We start from the raw sequence: 24,312 nt of genomic DNA, 5'->3' as shown, positions 1-24,312 counted from the left end.
ATAATAAAAAAGTGTTAAACATGTGATTGGTTTTTAATTAGGCTTTTAATTATTAAAGTACGTCACTGGGGGGTTAAAATTCGGTAAATGAACGGGTGACGCCATCTAACGGCTAACGAATGAACTTTGACAACGAATTGACTCTTCTAGAGAAGTTTTCTATAAAACAAACGTGGCGTTAGCTTCGATAGACGACCGCTAGATGTCACACAATTCTTTCGACGGTAGTCACCAGACGAGAGATCCTATACTCTTAAACACCAAAATAATAAACTCGTTAACGGGTAACAATACTTTATTGTACCAATCGTACAAGAAAACGGCTATATAGCTTAGACACGTGGAAGTCAACGACTTTTACAACCAGTCTCTGCCTTGACTCAGGTTTGCATCCGCCATAATGGATCGAATACATCCAGACAATTGACAGCTTCCCCTCCACTCTCGGAGTGAGTGAGAGGGCGATACAAGTCCCCACGCGACATTATAACTCAAAACGTTGGAAGAGTTTGAACGGAAAGAAAAGCCAAAATAAATGAATAAAGAAACATTTTATTCAAATAATATTTGCAAACGATCCTTACACTTAATATCAATTATACAAATAAAGTATATATAAGTAAATTGTATATCAACGTCCTAAGTTCCTATTGGCCGCGAGCCCGAACACAAAATAAAATAACCGTTACACTATAGTGTATAAATAATAAATAATAATCGTCAGAAAATTTAAAACCTCACTATATATAAATCCTACCATAATAATATTAATTAATTAATCATATACAACATTACGAGACTCCTCTCTCTTGTTCCGTTTTGTTTTATAACCGAGTCATAGCTGCATGCATGCATCATCATAAAAATAAAAGAAACATTGCACCGATGCCAAACGAAACTTGGCAACGGCGTTCAGTTGCCCAATCTCTGACTGGCGGGGATTCTCTTTTTTCTTCTTCTGCCGCCCCCGCCGCCGCCTCCGCCCCCACCACTATGGGTCGCCAGCCAATGCTCGTAATGTCTCTCGTTCGCCAACCAATCCTGATACTTGTACCACCACTCCTCCCATTTCACGTAATCGTCCAATGACAGGTCACGTAGATAACCTTGAATTCAATTTTTTATGAGCACACTGTATATATCAGGATATAGGGTGGTACTAACCGAGATCTTTATAGTACTGGTAGCGCACTCTGACGTCGTCCCAGGCGGCGAGTCGCGATTGTCCCGCTGATAACAGTTCGTCCGGATAGTGACCTTGCGGTACCGGCGAAATGCTGTTTTAAAAAATAAATATTGTGAGGATTTTATTGAGTTTAGTTTCATGGGAAAGCTGATGAGTTTCTTAACCAAAAAAGTCCCTATAAGTTTCCTAATAAGTTTAACTGTTTTGGAGTTATTGAGTAGTTTTTCAATGGAATGAAAAAATCATGATGTTGTCACAGGCTTTGCAAAGATCCCAATATCTTGAAAACTCGTTTAAGGATTTTATTGATTTTTGTTTCGTGTGAAAGCCAATGAGTTTCTTAACCAAAAAAGTCCCTATAAGTTTCCTAATAAGTTCAACTGTTTTGGAGTTATTGAGTAGTTTTTCAATGGAATAAAAAAATCATGATATTGTCAGAGGCTTTACAAAAATCTCGGTATCTTGAAAACTTGTACAAGGATTTTATTGACATTTGTTTCAGGTGAAAGCTAATGAATTTCTTAACGAATAAGGATTTTAAAAGTTTTCCTGTAAGGTCAGCTGTTTTGAAATTATTGAGCAGTTTTTCAATGGAATGAAAAAATCATGATGTTGTCACAGGCTTTGCAAAGATCCCAATATCTTGAAAACTCGTTTAAGAATTTTTTTGATTTTTGTTTCGTGTGAAAGCTAATGAGTTTCTTAACCAAAAAAGTCCCTATAAGTTTCCTAATAAGTTTAACTGTTTTGGAGTTATTGAGTAGTTTTTCAATGGAATGAAAAAATCATGATATTGTCACAGGCTTTACAAAAATCTCGGTATCTTGAAAACTTGTACAAGGATTTTATTGACATTTGTTTCAGGTGAAAGCTAATGAATTTCTTAACGAATAAGGATTTTAAAAGTTTTCCTGTAAGGTCAGCTGTTTTGGAGTTATTGAGCAGTTTTTCAACGGGATGAAAAAATCATGATGTTGTCACAGGCTTTGCAAAAATCCCAATATCTTGAAAACTCGTTTAAGGATTTTATTGATTTTTGTTTCGTGTGAAAGCCAATGAGTTTCTTAACCAAAAAAGTCCCTATAAGTTTCCTAATAAGTTCAACTGTTTTAGAGTTATTGAGTAGTTTTTTAATTAAATAAAAAAATCATGATATTGTCAAAGGCTCTTCAAAAATCCCTATATCGCCGGTTATGTGGTGATACCTCGTATCTACATTTTTTTAACAAAATGAGATATACCCATCAACATTTTTAGAAAAAAATATCTGTGTTTCTGGTGATAGGAGATATCACATATCGACATAATCAGTGTGGTTTGAGAAAGTGTACGTGCAGTGACAACCAGTAACTGCGCATCAAATATTAAACTTGTGAGGACTCGTATGTGCCGCATTCCAGTGCTTTGTTTTGTATTGTGTGGTGGTCGAGCAGTAAGCAGACGATTCTAGAAATATCTTGAACAAAATAATTACTTTTTTTTGTTTTAAAATACATAGCAAGTAGTTTTTTAGTCGTTCGCATTGTTATTTATTGTTTTTATTTTGATTAAGTTTGACTAATGTAGATTATTCTGATTAAGTGCAGATACGTGGTATCACTTCGAACAAATTACGCAGTAAACACTGTAGATACGCGTTTTTAGATTGCCTGGGTCGTTTTTTGTTTTGTTTTTAAATAGTGTTCAATACAACTTGTAGCTAAAATAGTGTGTGCTTTTACGTTTGTTTTTATACGTTCTTTATTTATAAACTGCCACAAAAAACACACACAAAAACTTTTTTGGTCGGCGATGCAAACCAGCAACATAATTGTGTGCAAATATTGTGTTCATGCGTAAGGGTAATGCGTGCTGTAAGGGCATCTATTACAGCACTAGTTCTGTAATAGGTGCCCTTACAAAACAATTTAAAGAACTGTAAAATTCATATTACTAAATGAAAGTAGATAAAAAGTTTATTTTGCCTCGGTGACTAATGCTTTCTTAATATTATGCAGGCAGCATGAAAAAAGTTTTCTTTTTTTTACAGATAAAAGCTGGCAGATATGGCTTCTAGACAAAATATTTATTCGTCAAGAACCCAAAAAATATTAGAAAATTTAAAAACCATTAATGATCAAATAACCATCCCCACTAATGTAGAGTCACTAGAAAGATCATCTAATCAGTCCATTAATTTCGACGAATGTGAATGGTTGGATGAACTGGGGGGAGAACATAAATAACAGAATTGACACCGAAGAGCCCTGTAACAGCAGAATAGTTGTACTATCTCAAACTGAAACTGACGTATTTTCTGATATAGAAGAAACTCGTGATGTAATTCAATTTGAGGGAAGAACAATTAATAACGCATCTCTATTGTTAAACGATAGTTCACTTTTGGGTGAGGTATGCACAGAATATATTCCAAGGCTCAATCAGTTTGAAAATAATCAGTTTGAAAATGTTGAGGCACATTATTCTGAAGAATCTAATAGTGTCAACGGTAAAGATGAAGAATATGTTCCTATTTCTGACTCAGAACAGAATGACTCAGAAGATGATGAAAAATGCAATAAAAGAAAGCGCTTATCAGTAAAAGAAGAGTGGAATGATAACAAAAATAAAAAGTTAAGACAACATGGAAAGGCTTACTTACACAGGATGGAGTAGACCAAAAAATAAAGCAGCTAAACGGGGAACTGAAAGACAAGAAAGAAAAATCGGACCAAGGTGTGAATCAAAACTTTGTTTAAAATCAAAAACTAGGAAATGCAATGCGATTACTGAAGAAGTCCGACAGAAGCTATTTCGAGAATTTTGGTCAAATATGACCTGGGACCAAAAAAAGGTGTACATTTCAACTCTAGTAACCAAATCTCATATTGCAAGATCGACAAAAGGAGAAACATCAAGACGATCAAGTAGCTTAAAATACAGTATAAAATCTCCAGATGGACAAGTTTTATCAGTATGTAAAAAGTTATTTTTATCAACCTTTGGCTTAAAAGAATGGAGACCGTCCATCACAAGATGCTATAAATACATCTAGGCGTGAAATGAAAAGAAAAGAACCAACAACAAAAAATAATGATCTCTCAAAGCAATGTCTCATAGATTTCTTGGATTCATTGCCGAAGCTTCCTTCCCACTATTGCAGGAAATCGACTAATAAATTGGATGTCGAACTAATTTATGGAGATTCAATGGCATCAGTTTATAGGGAATACTCAAGGGTTTGTAGAGAAAAAAATCCCAGCATACAGCATAAAACCACTTTGTAGGTATACATTTGACTCCATTGTTAAAGAGAAAAACATTTCATTCCAACAACCCAAGAAGGATAAATGTGATACCTGCTGTAGCTTTGAAACTAAAAATATCGACGAGAAAATTTATCAGTGTCACATAGATAAGAAGAATTCAGCCAGAGAAGAAAAGAACAATGACAAACTATTAGGAGAACAAAGTCAACCTATTGTATTAAGCCAAGATGTTTAAGCTGTAAAAGTCTGTCCTTATTTAAATGCCTCTGCATTATATTATAAGACAAAGCTTGTGTGTCACAATTTTACTATTTTTGATGTAAACACACACCATTATTTATGCTACTGGTTCACTGAAACGGAAGCAGACCTAACTGCTAATACATTCGCTTCCTGTTTAGTTGACTATATTTTAAATTTGCAAGACGTATCAAAACCTGTCATAATATGGAGTGACGGATGTTGTTATCAGAACAAGAATTCAGTATTGTCGAATGCTCTATTAAGCTTAAGCATCAACAAAAATATCTAGAAAAGGGGCATACCCAAGTGGAAGCTGATTCTGTACATGCACTAATTGAACGAACTATCAAGAATAAATCAATTTTTTTTCCTAGCGACTACATTAGAATAACACAAGAGGCGAGACGAAAAAATCCCTACATTATTAAAAACATCACCTATGATTTTGTAAAGGATTACTCTGTAAACCAGAAATATTCATCCATAAGACCAGGCAAAAAAGTCAATGATCCAACGGTAAATGACATAAAAGTAATAAAATACACGTCAGATGGTAACATTCGAGACAAACTAGATTTTAAAGAAGAATTCCAGAAAGAAGAAACCATAGCAAACCTGCACATGATTTGTTGTTGTTCCCTTAATTGAGCTTAACCAGCCTATAAAAATAAAAAAACAAAAATGGGATCATCTTCAATAACTAAAGGCTGTGATACCAAAAGACTGCCATAGTTTTTATGACAACTTACCTCATGTTGAAAAGTAAAAATAGCAACTATTTTGTACTCGTTTTAATTTTTTGAATATATATATAATATCCAGAAAATAGTTATATAATTTTTTCTGTGTGCAATATTTTTTCCCTCAACTTGTTTCTAGCTATGTGACATCAAGTAACTATCAATTTGATATGTTCAGGTAAAAGTGATTTCCGGTATCTACTGTAAAAAAATAAGAATTCTTAAATTTAGCTCAAAATTCAGGAAACATCTATTTAATGATCTAATAAAAACTGAAACACCTAAAGTTCTAAAATATCTTTCAATACCAATTTTAAAAACAGTGTTTTGCTCCTCCTGTAAAGTATGACGTAATGTATTTACGTGGTATCACCACATAACTGTCGATATATTGAAAACTCATGTAAAGATTTTATTAGTTTTGATTTCATTTGAAAGCCAATGAGTTCCTTAACTAAAAATGTCCTTACAAATTTCCTTGTAAAGTCAATTATTTTAACGTTATTGAGTAGTTTTTCAATGGAATGAAAAAATCATAATATTGTCGGAGGCTTTGCAAAGGTCCCAATATCTTGAAAACTCGTATAAGGATTTTATTGATTTTTGTTTCATGTGAAATCCATTGACTTTCTTAACCAATAGTGTCCTTACAAATTTCCTTTTAAATTCAATCGTTTTAAAGTTATTGAGTAGTTTTTCCATAAAATGAATAAATCATGATATTATTAGAGGCTTTCCAAAAATCTTGAAAACTCATGTAAGGATTTTATTGATTTTTGTTTCGTCTAAAAGCCAATGAGTTTCTTCATCAAAAAGGTCCTTACAAGTTTCCTTATAAGTTCAATTGTTTTGAAGTTATTGAGGAGTTTTTCAACGGTATGAAAAAAAAATCATGATATTGTTAGAGGCCTTACAAAAACCTCATAACACGAAAACTCCTGTAAGGATTTCATTGATTTTACAATGAAATCCAACAACAAGATTGAACAAGATTCCTTATAAGGTCTACTATTTTGTCTAAAATCCAAATAATCAAGGAAATATTCAGATTTTCCCTGTATAATCCCCTAAAGTCTCTTCACCTGTATCTTCTGGGCGGGGTGCCATAAAGAAACTCGTCCTCCTCCACCATCACTTTCATGTTGCTACCGGTTTTCGTGATGCGCATGTTCTCGATGTCCCTGCGCTCCCTATCGGCCGACCATTGAGCGATTTTCCCAAACCTGCACGTCAAATGACAACAGTTAAAACAACATAAATTTTCCCTCGAATGAAGAAACTACCTTTCGGATAAGGTCATGGCGGTGGTGGCTACTATGGGAACGGCGGACGAGACTCCGCTGTCCTCCGATCCGGAGGACTCGTTTCCGGGTGAGCCGGGGCGCGTCTTTTTCCGGGGCGCGCCCTCTTTTTTAATCCTCGCTAACATCGGCTAAAATTAAAAAAAAAAAAAAAAAAAACACTTTGAATGACTTTTTTTTTCATTAAATAAGTTTAATGGCAAGTTTAACGGTTCTCTCAAAGGCTTTAAGGAAATCCTACAGTATACATATTTTAACACTGTGATCTATCGTAGGGTGTTAAAAAAGGGTCAAATATAACTACTATAGCAGCAGAATTGATCAGGCAAAAAAACAGATCCAGAGGTCTGGTATATATGTTAGCACAACACGGTTCTTATCTACGATTTCCTGGTATGTCGGTATGCCGACGCTGCAGATTCGGTTGTTTTATAAAAATGTATAGCCAGTCGGACCGCGATCAGTTTGACGCCAACATATTTTGTTAAATTTGTTAATTAATATACCAGTTTATTGCAAATAGTGTGTTTTTCTGAATGAAAATAAATTAAATCTTACATATGTATTCTCTTGATTCGTTGATGAATGATTTGTTTTTATATGTTTTGTTGTGTCTAATGCGTATTTTGTTTTTGGTGCATTTGATTTAGTATTTATTTCTTTTTTAATAATTGAGGAGCTCTCACACGCAAAAACCAATAAATCCATTCCATTTTGCCTGTTTTCTAACTGCTCTATTGAATGACGTATACGTAAAACTGAACAAACCCTTTTTCTTTTCAATAAATGAGCGTGTAAGATACTATTTTCTAAATTAATTTTTACTATAAAAGTGACGTAATAAAATAAGTAACTCATTATGAATTCGTCCCAATAATACCGATTTTACTTATACATATATGTATGTAGATTAAGAATATTTTGAATATATTGTAACGAAATTCGGAAGCACACTTTTATTGTCAACGTCAAAAACACTAACCTAACTCGCCTTGACTGTCGTTTAATTGTTTCCAAGGTAAAAACTGACTAAACAATTAAAAACTGAATGAATTGTCACGAAGCGCGTCCTTTTTAAACCCCGATGGAACAGCTTCGAAATATTTAGAATTATCTTCATTGTTTCTGCCGAAAGAGTCCAATAGTTTTAGGAGAATACTGACAGTCAAAGCAAGCAAGTATACAAATTCAAGAAAATTCGAACTACAGGGATTTACAATAATATAACCTAACGCTCACCGGTTTCGTCGCTTGTCCGCCCTTCTCCGTCTGCTTCTTGACCGGCACCTGGGGCCTCGGGGGCGGCGGCCTCGTCCTCGGATCGGTCGGGCGGTCGTCGGACGCCCCACCGCCCCCCGGGCGCGGCATCGGCATCCTCTTGGCCACCGGCGGCGTCATGGGACGGGGCATGCGTCGAGGCGGCGGCGGCGACGCTGGACTGGGCGGGCGTGGCCTGGACGACGACGGTTTCGGGGGCGCACCGCCCTGTTTGCCACGTCCTCCGCTATTCGAACCGGACGGGCGCGGCGGTGGTGAGTAACTGCGAGACCTAGAAAAGTTTTTCCACATTTATTAGGGAATTTCCGAAGACGAAAAGCGTAGAAAACTGACCTGGAGCGACCGCCCGGTCGGTGTTTTGGGGAGCATACGCTGCAAGAATCGTCCGAGCAGCTGCTCATGCTGCTCGCCGAGGCCGAACGTCTCCCACATCTGAAGAAAAATTTAGTTTATTATTTCTCGTATAAGGTCACCTATATGTATATAGTGTTGATAAGGTCCAGAACTTCTCAGGATTAAATGTACGAGATGAGTCTTTATTGGAACTTAAGTCAAGGCTAAATATGACTTTTCTTGAGGACATCGAACTAGGTGTGATATGATATTTCTTCACGAGTTAATTAATAATGCTATTGTTATCGCGGATAAACTTTAGGTGCAATACCAGAGTCCTTATAGAGAGACGTCCCTTTTTCTGGTTGAATGTCACCATACAAACTATGGTAAATTTTCTCCAATTAATCGACTCCCCATGTTGAGAAATAGATTTAATCAGACTTTTGACTTAGTGGATTTAAAGCCTTCAAAACTTAAAAGGTGTCTGAGTGAGTTTACTTGTTGGGTACTATGTGTTAAGTATCAAATAAATTTGATTGCTTTTACTTCTCTTATTTAGATTATTTTAATGGTATGTTTTTAGTTGCTTTATATATTTTTTTTTACTCAACTGGGGAAAACTATATATTGTTGTATTCATTTTTTTTTGGCCAAGGTTAGTTTGTGATTACATTTTTCTGGAAGTTTTATCTTATTTGTATATGTTGGACTGCTACATATTACTATACATTTAGATAGATGTATTTAAAGAATATTTATAATTTATTTTGTGATTTTGTTAGAATGGGGACATCCTGTAAATAAATAAATAAAAAATATGTGGCTGAAAATCTAAACTGTGCAATTTTGAATCAAATGAAGTACAGACTCCATCCCAAGGATCCCACCTGGGGCCGTCGCTTTTTAACATCTTCATCAATGATATTGGAAGTTGTTTCATGAATAGCTACTATCCGAAATTTGCGGATTACCTTAAGGTTTACCGTAGAGTCTCAAATTTGGATGATTGCCTGAAACTTCAGCTTGACTGAAATAGGCTAGCTGGTTGGTCCACCACTAATAATATGGTCTTGTCTACCAGTAAATGTCATTGCATACTTTTCTTTCGAGGTAGAGGCCAGCTTAGTCATATTTATACTATTAATGGCACTCCTCTGGGAGTGTTATCTAGTGTAAAAGACCTTGGTATAACTTTGGACTCCCAGTTAAATTGTTCTCTTCATGTCACAACAACTGCATTTAAAGCTATGCAAATGCTGGCTTTTATTAAAAGGTGCACCAGGGATATTACTTCTATTAAGATTCTTTACTGTGCACTAGTTCGTGCTCACTTAGAGTTTGGTTCATGTATTTGGTCACCTCATTATAACAATCACATTCAGATGATTGAACAGGTTCAGGATAAATTTTTAAGATACATTGCGTTCAAAAGGAATGTTCTACTTCTTATTATCTACCACAAGTTTGAGTCTCAACTTAATATCCATACTCTCCAAACCAGTCAGTCTTCTATGACATTCTCCATTCTGGATCTTGCTGCCCAGATATACTTGGTAAAATTGTCCTACATGTTCCTTGTAGGCTGACCCGTAAGACACTCTCATTCCATATTCCATCCCACTGAACCAATTATGGAAACAATTCCTTTGTTACCAGGGCAAGCAAACTTGCTAACCAGTACTCGGATCAGTTGGATTGTTTTACTAATAAAATAGAATTTTTAAGAGTATTGAAACCCAATGTTCTGTGATGTGAAAAAGTTTAAGTCAAATTGTACCCTTTTATCAGGTTGTAACGAAGTTATAAGATTTTGTCTTTATTTTATAGCAATAAGGGTTAGCCCAGGCAGTATTTTATAAGAAATTTTAGATAACTTTGCTCCGTTAATATTTAACATCTAATTTTATAATTTACATAACAACAAGATACATTTTAAGCTTTACCTGTGAGTCATGAGGGGTTTATAATCGTAAACATACATAAAGAAACCAACTTAAAGAGGTTTCTAGCCAGATAGTACCATGGAAAGGTTCGATTTCTTATAGGTTATACCTAGTTCTCTGTTGACTATGTTGTAGTCCCTGGCCTTCACTGTTTTCAGCCCTGGTGTTCTTAGGACAGTAAAAAACCTCAAATGCCTAAAACTGAGTGGTTTTTCATCACTATCCTTCCAGTTTTCCAGTTATTTTCATGAATTTTCCTTTCATGCTGTTGCATTGTTTACATGTTCTATTATGCAAGTTTTCAGGTTTACCTACCTTGGGAAGCCCTGTTAAATGAAGGGTCATGCCTTGTTTGGCAAAATATAATATGTTTTCCTGAAAAGCCGGTTTTCTTGTACACATGCGACCCACTTTTGTCCCGCTGTTTCCACCTAGAAATACCCGGTTTTGAGCTGAAACTAAGTTTGTTTCCCATATAAGGTCATAACCTATAAATCCGTAACGTTTTCGTGAGGAAAAACTCTATTTTCATTAAGTTTTCCCAATTGCATTTTTATCCCACGATTGATTCCGAGGATGATTGTGAGTCGTCGGCATCCAAATTGCTGCGATAGGTATAAAAAGGTTCCAGGTCCACCAAGGTGACACATTCGTCGCAGTAAGGTCGTACCATAACTTTCGAACGAAGTAAAGTCCAGTGCAACGATATATTAGAATGGTCACCCGTCAAAACACCAGCATTTTACTTGTCAAACAATGTAAATAGAAGGTGGATGACGTTGTTTGGCAGGTGGAATGCTGGTGTTTTGACGGGTGACCATTCTAATATATCGCTGCACTGGACTTTACCAGTAATTTTTCCATATTTCAATACCGTTCAATTTTCAATATTTACGTTTAATTTTGTCTTGACGTTGACAGTAGAGGTGGGTTGCTAAATAGCAACCTGCTATTTTATAACTGCTATCTTGTTTGAAATAATTGTAACTGCTATGAGCCCAAAAAATAGCTGCTATTTTTGTAGCAGCTGTAATAGCAAAATAATAATGAGCACGCGAGCCGATTTTTGTTAGATTAGCAAAACTGCGATGCGCGATCTGCAACTGCGACTGAACGGCGAGACGCGATTCGGCGATTTTCGACTATTTACGGATATTTTGCATTTTTAGCAAGTCAGGTGGAGAGAGCAGGCTTTATGACCGGAATTTACCGGAACAGGAATTCGGGTCACATTATTTTATATGGTCTGTTTTTGTTGTTTTTGTGAAAAAAAAAATGTGTTTTATTGTTGTTTTTCTCTGTTTAAAGCAATTTATAACAATTATTGGTAGGAAAAGAGTGGTGTCAACGCATAATAGAAAATTGAAAAGGTTGTGGACTGTATTTGAAAATTGTAAGTAATTGCTAAGTAAGAAAATTGTAAAAAACCAATGTACCACACTACTTAAATGGGCACTTACCGAATAAGACAGTTGTGGTCTTCTTAAAGGGGATCCCCTTAGTTGCTGTCCAGGCTCACCACTATCACACAATGGTTTTTAAACCGGAAATTAATTAAATTGTTTGAACGATTGTAACAATTGACTTAGTATCGACACCAAAAATTTACTTGTTTTCACCGTCGTTGATTTCGTACAAGTGCTTCGACCTTGCACATCGCGCCCAGATAATGAGAGAAAAATGGTACATATTCCACGCGAAATGGAGTAAATTTTGAAATTAATGATGGAATGGAACAGGTGGATATTGGGTGACAAGGAATATCTAAATATTTAATATCGTAGAGCCAGGAGGACGTTCATATTACATAATAATATATGTATAATAATAATAATATATATTTTATAATATATCGTCGAGATTTTCAGTTAGGTCCCCGTAATTTATTTATCGAGTTCTAAAGCCCGTTTTAAACGAATATAATATAATAATTGTGTAAACCGAAAATTTAATTTTAAAAAAGTTCGAATTATATTCTCTTTTAACAGTTGTATGTATAATAAGTTTGTAAGTGCGAATTAAAATTCGTTGGAAAAATCCTGAATCCAGTATCGTATTTATCGTAGACTAATCCAATTTTTAAATAAAATTTAAGTTAAAAAATTAACTTGTGTAACCAATGGGGACAAAAAACATTCTTAAAAAGAACAATCAACTTTACTTAATTAAAATTATGTATATTAATAAATATACATACCTACATACATACATACACATACGTAACGTGTCAGATAAAGCTGATGTAATAACTGCTATTTAAATAGCAGCTATATTTAACTGCTATTTCAGTTGAGCAGTAGCAATAGCAACTGCTATACAAAAATAGCGGGTTTGACCCATCTCTAGTTGACAGTGTAAATTGGGTTAGGTAAGAGCCACCTGTTGACAGTTGACCGGCCGCTTCCAAGCTCCCGTATTAAGATCTTTATCGAATCCGTTGCTGTTGATATCGTTCCGTTCCGTTTTGCTTTATTTTATTTTGAAACTGTTGTTTGGGCCCATCTTTCTTCGTGTTTTGTAGGGCAGGTAGTAAACGAGTGATTAAAACAACGTTTCATTAATTCCGTTCGCGAAAAGTTATATTCTTGTTTGGAACCAGAGAAACACTCACTGCGGATTCATTTTGTATTTAATTGACAATTTTTATTGTTGACTTTTTATTTTCTGCTCTGTCCGCGACCGTACCGTTTAATTATTTTTATTGATGAAAACTACTGCTTGGACACTATCTTTCTTCGTGTTTTCCGGGAAGGCAGTAGCCGCGTTTATTAAGTATTACTTGTCTTCTCAAAGTGGTGAAAGACAAGTAATAACCGAGTTCGTGATAATATAATTACTATCCGTATATTTAACAGAGCAGGGGTAAATGTTGACCGATTGATTGACATTGCTTCGCTTGATTGGTGTTGAGTTTCCGGCTTTGCTTCACGAATGTCATCCGTAACCGCTTGTACAAAACATCATAACCCCCGTCCCTAAAATCATACTATTTTGCGTCATTAATAGAGTGCCGAATTTTCCGGTACGTTTTCCCAAATAACTGCCTGTGCTTAATCATAGAAATTGGTAATGAGGGATTGTTAAGATTTTAAGAACACTTTTGTTCATTTAGTTTTAAGCAATCAAACCTGTTACTGTTTTTGTAATAATAAAGATTAAGAGCAATAAGATCTCATTATAACCGGATAGTCTACTTTCAATCTCTACCTGGTTTCTCCACTGTCTAAAGGCTTACCCGAGAGGCTAGAGGGGACTTTAAGCTCCTTTAATTACTTAGAGTGGCGCCCGAGGCATTTTGTCAACTTTTTCTCCTATAAACTGTACAAAGAAATAGTGAGGGGGGGTTGACGGAGAACCTGCGACGTCAAAGGTTAGAGGGTGGAGTTACGGCAAGTACGTAAAGAACCCCGCTATAAGATATTATTATGATTTTTGTGCAATGTGTAGTGTAGGTTAGGTTTTTCCTCTCTCATAAAATGTCTTAAATTGTTGGAAATTGGGCAATTGCTCGTTGGAAAAGAAATAAATAAATAAAATGCTTGTAGTTTCTTTGAATAAAATTTAAAACGCACTTACCGTTTACTTCTAGGCGAGGGCGGCGTTCGAGGACGTCCCCGGTACCCACTAGGCGGCGATAGGGCCGCCCTTCTGGCAGGGGGCGGCGACCTGGGGCTCCGACCTCTGGGCGGAGGGCTGCGCGGCGAACGCGCCGCCCTCGGGGGCGGCGAGCGGGGAGAACGACCGCGAGGCGAGCGGCCCGCGCCCCTCCGATGAGGGGGCGGCGGCGAGGGCGATCCTCCCCCGCCTCCGCCGCCCCGACGCGTCGACGAGAAGGAGCGCGACCGGGACCGCGAACGAGAGGTCGAGCCCCCGTCTAGGTACATCGATTTGTAGCCGGAATGGCGCCATCTATAATACACATACACTATCATAAAATATATTGTAAACTCAAACTAAGAGGAAAGGCATTTTCCAACAATATTAATTGAAAATTGAGTGCGAATATTGTTAATTCTTTTTATTGCTCTACAGCAACTCAATTAGCAAGCAATATCCCAGATGCTACAATGAATCCTTTGTCATTTTTGCATAACGTCTCAGTTTCTAATACCTTCTATTTCTCCCCAGTAATTCCCCTGGAAGTTATAAATAAATTAACTGAGGTAAAAAATTAAAATTCTTCTGGCTAGGATGGTATTTCCATTAAGATATTTTTAAATATTCCCATGTCGGCAATGCCAATATGAGCCAATAGTATTAGACTCATTTTTACAGGCAGATTTGTCACATCTTGTGCCTAAATCTCCTGCATCATATGCCTGAAACAGGCAGTTGAGATCCTTATTTTTAAACAGGGTGAGGATATTCCAGCAAATTATAGGCCAATTTCACTATTGCCTTCTCTGACAAAGATTGTAGAAAAACCTCTCAAAAAAAAAATGGTCGAATTTTTGAAAGTTAATAGCTGCCAGTTTGGGTTTCAGCCATCAAAATATAACAATGATGCAATCTTTTGTATGTTGGAGAGACTCTACCTTAAGTTAAATGATAGAAAAGCGACTGCAGTGGTATTTTATGATTTGGCCGAAGCCTTGGACTGAGTGACACATGATATTCTACTGCAGAAGCTTGAAGTCTATGGCTACAGTGGCTCAAGTCGTGCCTGTCAAACAAGAATCAGAAAGTTATTTTTGGGGATGACATATCAGTAGAGTTGTGTGTATCAGCAGAAGTGCCACAAGTTTCTGTTTTAAGACCACTTCTCTTTCTTATTAATGTTAATGATCTGCCGGTGATAATTAAGGATGGACAGTGCACTTCTTTTGCAGATGATACCATTTTGCTTTGGCATAATAGAGACTCAATTCAAATAAATAGCATAACAATAGTTTACAATCATAGTAACATATACCCATAAATTAAATAAACATATTCATGAATAATCAATTAAATAGCTTCTTAGATTCTAATCACAAATCAGAGCACCAAGTCCCAAAACACCAACTTAATTGTATTGTTTTACTTATGTAAATACTCAATCAGTAATTGGTTCAACATTCACTTTAATATCAATACCCTGTGTTATTGCTAACCTTACTAACTTAACTGAGGTTAGTTAATAATAATAATCATTTATAAATCAAACAAATCATTATGTAAACATAGATCTCGGCAACATAAAGAAAAAGGTGTGATTGCAACTGTTTGTCTTTTAACATGTCCAAGATTCATATTTTAAATGTAAACTTGATATTGTGGTATTTAACACAGATCCTATTTTTTGACAGCAAACTACAATAAATTCCTGGGTTTGGTAATAGATGACAAATATGGAAAGCAGTTATTTGAAAAATCGGCATTGGGATGCTTTGCCATACAAACGATTAAAGGTAACCTTAAAAAGTGCTTATTTTGCCCTAATTGACTCCCATTTGCATTAAGATTCTTGTGCAACATAGGATGTAGAGAATCTTGTAAACAAAACATTTTATATCTGCAAAAATGTTAACTCTAGCACAAAAAATAATTAAAAAAATAAAACCTTGGATAACTGCTATTATATGTTCAATAAAAAATAGGGACAAAATGAAAAGAAAATTGAATAAAAATTATAGTTTGGAAACAACAATATAAAACATACAGAAACTCATTGGGTAAAATAATAAATAAATGTAAAAATGACTATTACAAAACAAAAATTGAGGAATCTAAGAATAATATGAGCAAAATGTATAAGGTTATAAATGAGGTTACAAATCAAATTACTACTAAAGGAAATGACATAATAAAAATAAAAAATAATAACAAAGAATTTTCAAATAACAAAGACATGGCAAACTTTTGTAATCAGTATTTTATAAACGTAGGAGTAAATATGCAAAACCAAATAAAAAAACCAAAAAAACAATTCAAAATTAATCATAACAGTGTATCTTCAATGTTTCTAAAACCAACTAATAGGAATGAAATAATTAAACATATTTTTTCGTTAAAAAACAATTCAGCGCCTGGGATAGATACTATTAGCTCAAAATTTATAAAAAAAATTCATATTTACCTTATTGAACCATTGGTTCACATTATCAACCTAATATTTAAAACAGGAACAGTACCTACTCAATTTAAAGTATCAATAATCACTCCAATATATAAATCAGGTGATAAATGTGAAATAGGTAACTATCGTCCTATAAGTGTGATCAATAATTTTTCCAAGCTCTTCGAGAAATGTTTGAAAGATAGACTTATTGACTATTTACAAAAAAATAACATATTAACACAAAATCAGTTTGGTTTCATTGGGGGGCTCAGCGCATCCGATGCTGTCTGCGAATTAACAAAGCGAGTGAATCAGGCTTTTGATGGTGATAGAAAGTGTTTGGCAGTGTTTCTGGACCTAGCAAGGGCCTTTGACACTGTACCGCATGAGCTTTTGCTAGATACTTTAAGATCTTATGGTATTAGAGGTCCAGTGTCAAGGGTCTTTGAAAGTTACTTGAGGGACAGAAAACAGTCTTTAAAAATAAATAATGAGATTAGTAAACCATCTTATATAAAAATTGGAATTCCACAAGGAACAGTTATTGGACCTATACTCTTTATAACTTATATTAACGCTCTTACCAATCTTAAAATTCATGACGGGTCACTGATATCATATGCAGATGACACGGTTGCGGTGTTTCACGGAATTTCTTGGGGAGACACAAAAAAAACTGCAGAACTTGGTCTAGCAACAGTCAAGAACTGGCTGGATTCTTTTAAATTAAGTCTCAATAGTCAAAAAACAAACTATATTGCATTTTCTATAACAGCTGCTAATCGCCCCAGCTTTCAACAAATTAAACTTGAATTAATTGATATCAAGGAAGTTTCATTTACTAAATATCTGGGTATCATTGTGGATAAACATTTAAAATGGGACCAACACATTCTAAAATTAACACAAAACATCCGTAAACTTATTTATCGATTTCATATTTTGAGAAATATCTTAAATGAAAAACTACTAATTTTAATTTATAAATCCTTGGTTGAGTCCTTGTTAAGGTATGGGGTGATTGTCTGGGGAGGTCTATACAAGAATTGTTTAAAACAACTTAATGTAGTACAAAACTTTATTTTAAAAGTTATATACAAAAAACAAAAAAGATTTCCCACACAACAATTATATTCTGAAGAAATTTTTAATATACGCTCAATTTACATATTGTCAACATGCATTTATACACATAAATCAGAAAAAATCAAGAATTATGTTAGTCATTCCTACACAACCCGAAATAATATAAACAGACACCTAAAAATACCAAACATAAAAAAAACTATAGGGCAACGATTTTTAGGATACTTGTCCCCGAAATTTTATAACATCTTACCAAACAGCTTAAAAAATATAAATAATATTAAAAACTTTAGTAAGGTCTGTAGAAAATTTATTTATTCAAATATAGATAAGTTTAATTTTTTTAAATAGTTTTGGGAAGGGAAATTTTATTGGAGAATTTTTGTTTAGTTATAGATTATGGTTAGTTATATTTTATATTATTACTAAAATTTTGTGATTTCTCAGCATACACAAACAGATGTTACAACATCTAGGTGTATGTTAAAAACAATGACTGTTAACTATTATTATTGAATATAATTAAGTTAAAAATTGTTATAATATAACCAAAATGATTAATAAATTTGAATTTGAAATTTTCATTCTGGAAACTGTGTGTTTGATGCATAAGAAATACTCTTCAACTTTATTAGTGGAGCCTGTTAAAAATTCTTGATGTTCTCTTAAAATAAATCTTCCAATACCCACTTCAGCCTTGACTTATAATGTACCAGTTTCAGTAAGAGGTGAGATTACAAAAAATTTATTAGTTGAAAAACCTTATTACAATGTTGAGGAATATGTTTCAGATAATTTGTAAGCATATGTGCAGAGGCCTTTATAAGATTTTAAAGGAATTTTAATAAGCAGGTATGTCCAAAGATTAGGAATTGATAATGTGTTAATGGTTTTTGAAATTTAAAATTTTTAAATAATGTTATTTCGTCGCTTTGGTAGTGAAGAGTCGTAACCCACAAAAAATTGAAAATTGAGTTAAGACTGTCAACAAGTATAAATATGGTTTCTGTGTTGGCTCTTGCGTCCCTGTTTCGGCCCGCTCGTGAATGCTGAGTATCTTTTTATCTCTTTTTGGTGTCGTTAGTTAAAAAAGAATCAATATACACACAAAGTCTACTAAATTACCTTTCGAAATCGCTATTTGTTTATGTTTTGGAATAATAATTGCACGCATTTAGTGCGCTTTGTATTCTTGAGTTAGAGCGTTGACTGTTTAGTTTTTTTGTTTATTTAGTTAGTGTTTTTGTATTGTTAAGAGTGCTTTTTAAAAAATGTCTTCAAGGAGTAAACTTATAGTCCAAAAAGCACTAGAAATGCAGTTAAATGATGACGAAAGGTCCGACGAATCCTCTGATAATGAAGAAAAAGAATATACCATACTATCGCCGGTTTATTTTGGTAAGTACATAATTATTTTTCGAGTGAATAGTGCGGAATTAGGCGTACGTAATTCGTAATTAACGTACTTTCTTTATCTAACATGATTATAAATATGTACAAATTAAATACCTAACTTATTGTAACTTATAAAAAGATAATTATTAAAATGTATGCACATTTTAGATAAAATGCCGGTTACTGCAGGAGATTGTGGGCAAGACATTCCCGATACCGATGGGTTATTATTATCGCCACCAGTAACAGTTGGTAATAGATGACAAATTTTTAAGTTAAGTTTAATTAAATTAAATTAAAAAATTAAATAAATATATTTATCGTTTGTAATTCTAAGCATGCATCTGCGTTACATTTAAAGTAGTCGTTTTTTTTTAAATTACGTTTAAAATGTTATTACTTTTAGGCAGAGAACAAAGCGTTGAATTTCCGGGGCTGAGTGCAGTCACGGCTTACCATCAAGAATTTTTGAACAGTCGAGTATCACCACCAGTTGAAGGTAGTTTGTTAATTATTGTAATCAAGTACACCATATTTTTAATTTTCAGTGCAAAATCAAGAAAATCGAAACGACGATAACGACGAAGCATCTTCAAGTTCAGAACCGTTAGTAAATGTAAGAAAAAGGCTTTTGATGGAAAGAAACAATGCCACATTAACATTCGATGTCACCGAAAATGCAGAAAAGGAAAAGCTAACAAGAAAACGAAAACGTGACCCATCAAAATGGACCAGAAATGTCCAAAAAACTTTAAGAATGGAGGGAAAAGAATATCGGACACAGAAGGGAAGACCTAAAAAAGCAAAAACAGTAGCAGAGGTAAAATGTAGATGTCATTACAAATGTAATGAACTTTTTTCCAATGAAACGCGACATGATATTTTTAACGAATTTTATAATATAAAAAGCGAAGAGTCAAGGTGGAACTTTATTGCTAAACATGTTCAGCGTATCCCAAAGAAGCGTTCATACGTTGTACAAAAAGAGGGTAGTCGAAGAAAGTTTACCTTAGTATATAAACTTACTGGAAGACATACACAACATCAAGTTTGTCAAAACTTTTTCCTTAAAACTCTACAAATTTCGAGTAAAAAGGTACTTACAGCACTGGATAAAAGTTCTGCACCTGTTGGAGTCATTAAGCCAGATCAAAGGGGCAAGAAATCACCACCGCAAAAAAAATCTGAAGCAACCAAAGACATAATAAGATCTCACATTAAAAAATTACCCTTAATTTCTTCACATTACTGTAGAAGCACAACAAAGAGGGAATATCTCCCTACAGGATTATCTGAAAATAGAATATATTTAGATTATAAAGATTATTGTGCAGAGCTTGAAGTAGTACCAGAAAAAGCTAGCTTTTATAAGCATATTTTTACCTCGGAGTTCAATATTGGTTTCCATCGGCCTAAAAAAGATCAATGTGATTATTGTGCCAAGTTTAAAAACAAAAATGATGAGGAAAAGATAAAAATGCAAGACAGTATGGATGCACACTTGGCCCGAAAAACAGAGGCTAGAGAAGCAAAATAAATCGACAAAAATCGTGCAAAACTTGACAAGAGTTTTTTGTGTTTTGCCGTAGATATGGAGAAAATTCTTTTAACGCCTTGATTACAAGTAGGAAAGTTATACTATACCCAAAAACTAAAGACATTTAACTTTACCGTATATAATTTGGGGACTGCACAAGCTGAAAATTTTATGTGGCATGAGGGGGTTGGCACCAAAGGTTCGTCAGAGATCGCAACCTGTTTGTGGAAACTTTTAAATGGCTTTAGCCCTGAAGTAAAAGAAGTTACATTCTATGCTGACACAGCATCGGGACAAAACCGTAACTGCATTAATGCTGCCATGTTTTTACGATCTGTACATTTGCTTCCGATTGAAATTATTAACCAAAAATTTATGGAGTCAGGACACTCTGAAATGGAATGTGACAGCGTTCATTCTGCCATTGAAAACCGTGGTAATAAAATCGATATTTACACCCCAGAGGGTTGGTACACAGTAGCTCGAACTGCAAAAACTAAGCAACCATTTTACAATGTTACTGAAATGAACTATTTAGATTTCTTAAATTTTAAATCTTTTTCCAAATCCGCAATATTAAACAAAAAAAAATGTACAGATGAAAGTAATTTGAATTGGTTAAAAATAAAATGGATTCAATATAGGAAAGAAGAACCTAACAAAATTTTCTTTAAAAAACGTCTTGATGATTCTGAATTTCGTTCCATAGAAGTTAAAAAGGCATCTTTAAGAAATGGCGTATCGTCCCTAAATGCAGTTATACCTAATTTGTATACAACTAGTATACCAATTGAAAAACGAAAATTAACGGGCTTGCGTAAGTTATGCGAATCTGACTCCATAAAGTCTGCTTATCACGGATTTTATGAGGGACTAAGAACCACTGATGAGGATCAAGTTGAATCCGAGAACGACGAAAACTGACAGTTTAAATAAAATTTATTTTTAAACATTTTGTATTAGTAATATTAATAATAAAAAGTTAAAAAAAACTGCTGAGTTTTATCCTTATTTTATAACATTATTATTGTTAGATCTTTTCACATCTTAAAATATTCCGGCAGAACAACTAGCTCTGTGGTAGTGAAAGGGGTTACACATAAAACCACATAAAACCTAAAATATTGTTTATAATTTCAAAATAAAAATATCCACACAACAAGTATGACACCTAATTACAAATATTAAAAAATTGTTATGATTTGACCTTTTTTTAATATTCTAGAAAAGAATATATAAGTTTTTTGGAAACAAACTTTTTTGAAAGCGCGCTTGCTCCATATTTACTTTATGTGGGTTAGGACAGTTCACAACCAAAGCGACGATTTGTGAAACATACTTTGTGTAATAATTTATTATATTTCATTTTTTGTTAGTTTATTACTATAAAAGCTTTGTCTATAATAATTTTTGATTCTTCAGATAATAAAACATATTTTGACTTTGATTTATTTATAGCTATACCTATATAACGAACTACATTTAGACAAGTGATTTTTTTTGAGGTTATGTACCTGTTGGAATCCTTCGCTTCTACTTCTAATAACTTCTTTTCCCAAATGGCGCTTGAAGTGGGGGAGTTTTGTGCTCGTGCCTTTTTCATTATGTTGTCAATCTCTCGTCTCCTTCCTGCTGGTAGGCTCGGGTCTAATAATTAAAAATGGCACTTTTGGGGTAAATATAATAAATTCAAAATGAAACATTCAGGATTCTAACCTGTAATCCTAGTCGGTGGAGCATTAGCATCCATCCGCAACTTGGTTGCGATGGCTTTTCTCTCCCTGCTCCGGCTCCTTCTACGGGATGACATTTTAATGCTATAGTTACCAAAAAACAAGAAAAATACTTATATACTGTGAGTTTGCTAAATGTGTGAAAATAATAATGTTTCTTTACATATTTAACATGAAATCTTATTGGAGTACCAAAGAACCTGCAATAAGATGAAAATAAATGAGAGAGAGAGAGACATTCAGAGACTTGCACTCAAAACAAAAAAAAAATCTTCAAAATAAAATACCTCTATCCATCTTATCATATAAGTAGTAGTAGTAGTTAAAAGCGCTTCCAAGTGCTCCCAATATCCAAAATATCGATTTTTTCTGGCTTACCGAAACCAAAGCATAAAATCTTAAATTTTGTAATATCGAAAAATGAACCCATAAATCTCAAATCAAACCGGATAACAAAGGCTGTTCCGACGACGGTGCCAGTTAACCCGCGGCAATATGGTTAGGGGGGCATAAAATGGGGCTGTAGCGGAAGCCTGATTTGGGGCCTGTACACGCGCATCATCATCATCGCGATCGATATAGCCGCGATATCGATACATACGGGCAAAAGAGAAAGTTGATCCGACGATCCGAAAATGGGCACGGACGGCAAGGTCGCCGTTCCTTCCCATACGGTAAAACGAGAAGCCCGAAAATCAACCGGGAAATCAACGACGGAAAATTCGCTAAAAAATCGACGACGGTTTGGAGCGAATTCGACGTGTTTACGTGGTGGAGAACAACGACGACGTCGACTCCGTTATATACACGGAGTCCACCATGTTTGGGTTCGTTAATATGTCCCTGTGAAAATCAATACACCAAAAACTTACACTTTTGGCGAGAGGGGCCACTTACTGCGTCGGAAATGTGCGTCGCTGACGGTCCGGATCCACTATTTAACGTTTATCTATAATCACTTTTAAACTGGGATTTTGTTAACAGGGAAACGCACCAAATTCAACGCATTATAAACTTGAGCTTTTTGTTCGGGAAGGAAAGGACGTGAAGGAAGCGACACAGGAACTGTCACTGTCATTGTGCAAAACAGCGTTGCCACTACATAAGATAAAAATATAGAGAAGTGCGGGTTGCCGTATTAACGCGAAGAAATTTTGGCCCTTTACTAAAGGTGCAATAATTCGAACTAATTTTCACATATTTTGTATGCCTTAACTATTGGTATAAATAATCAGATTTTTTTTTTATTATATAGGAGTGTCTGCGACTATATTATGCACGCGACCTCGGGTCCGAAAAATCGTGTTTTTTAGAAATAAAAATTCATATCTTTGGCTGTATGGCTAGCGAAACGATGAAATTTGGCATAGGGCCTCTCAATACATTGAGAATGATGGATACGTAAACGATTTTTTTTTCCGGTACCACCAAACGGAGCGGTACTGTCTCAAAGTCAAAAATTCGTAAAAAAACCGGTCAAATTCCTTTCAGACGCGAGAACTCAAATAAAAAGCCTCGAAACGACTTGAAATTTTTAGGACATAAGGGTCGGTGGGGGCTTAAGAACTGTATACTTTTTGGGCCAGATCGGTATACAAGGTGAGTTATTATAAGCGAACAAAAGTGACTAAAAAAAAAATTGAAACTTCTCCAGAGGCTAAAAAAAAATTTTTATAAAAAAAGTGTTTCGGCGAAAAGACTTCGTTTTATAAGAGATTTAACATACTTGGAGCTTTTTTTTGTAAAAAATTTATTTTACGAGTTCTGGCATTTTCAGTTTTTTGGAATTTTCTGCCAAACGATACTTATTTTGAGAAATTTTTTTTTTCAAAAAATAACTTCATCTTTTACCTTTCATATGCCATATAACCGAAATTTTTGGAAACCATACAGGGCGAGCAATAATGAACTTTACCCATGAAGGTCCGACCTGAAAATCACATTTTATTTAATAACTTTTTAGTGGTGGCACCTGGACTATTTATGTTCTTAGGCATTAAATACTTTAATAACCCCATTATTTATGTAAAATTACAATCTTCCAACATTAATAGGTTCTGAGCAATTCGAATTTTCGCGTTTAATTCATTTGCCACGTCCCTGTACATGATGAAAAGATCAAACAACATCTAAAGGATCCGAAATTTTGTTTTACAACACATAGTAAAATTTCAGGGTTCCAGCGATAGTACAAGTACCCGAAAAATGCGATTTTATGAAAAAAGTCCATTTTTTTGCGTTTTTGC

The 24,312-nt window shown here is 34.6% G+C and overlaps 1 protein-coding gene across 7 annotated transcripts; it reads right to left on the bottom strand.

Annotated features, from left to right (window-relative positions):
- Positions 1-532: 532 nt before the first annotated feature.
- Positions 533-23,131, bottom strand: LOC126741009 (serine/arginine repetitive matrix protein 1). Of its 7 annotated transcripts, none has more exons than XM_050447255.1 (11): positions 22,964-23,130; positions 22,354-22,909; positions 22,050-22,150; positions 21,848-21,980; positions 13,852-14,184; positions 8,330-8,428; positions 7,958-8,267; positions 6,701-6,849; positions 6,500-6,640; positions 1,165-1,277; positions 533-1,106 (listed from the first exon to the last, which is right to left on the bottom strand). In XM_050447255.1, the coding sequence occupies exons 3-11, from the start codon at positions 22,141-22,143 to the stop codon at positions 913-915; spliced, it is 1,566 nt and encodes a 521-aa protein (XP_050303212.1). In that variant the 5' UTR covers positions 22,144-22,150; positions 22,354-22,909; positions 22,964-23,130; the 3' UTR covers positions 533-912. The 7 variants fall into 7 exon arrangements, with proteins under 7 accessions (XP_050303212.1, XP_050303215.1, XP_050303214.1 ...); XM_050447258.1 differs by having other exon boundaries at positions 22,050-22,129; XM_050447257.1 differs by lacking the exon at positions 22,354-22,909 and having other exon boundaries at positions 22,050-22,129; positions 22,939-23,131.
- Positions 23,132-24,312: the final 1,181 nt, after the last annotated feature.

This window comes from Anthonomus grandis, chromosome 10, assembly GCF_022605725.1.
Source record: "Anthonomus grandis grandis chromosome 10, icAntGran1.3, whole genome shotgun sequence".
Lineage (NCBI taxonomy): Eukaryota > Metazoa > Arthropoda > Insecta > Coleoptera > Curculionidae > Anthonomus > Anthonomus grandis.
Note: the sequence above shows the minus strand (reverse complement) of the source record. Positions and strands in the feature narration are given on the sequence as shown.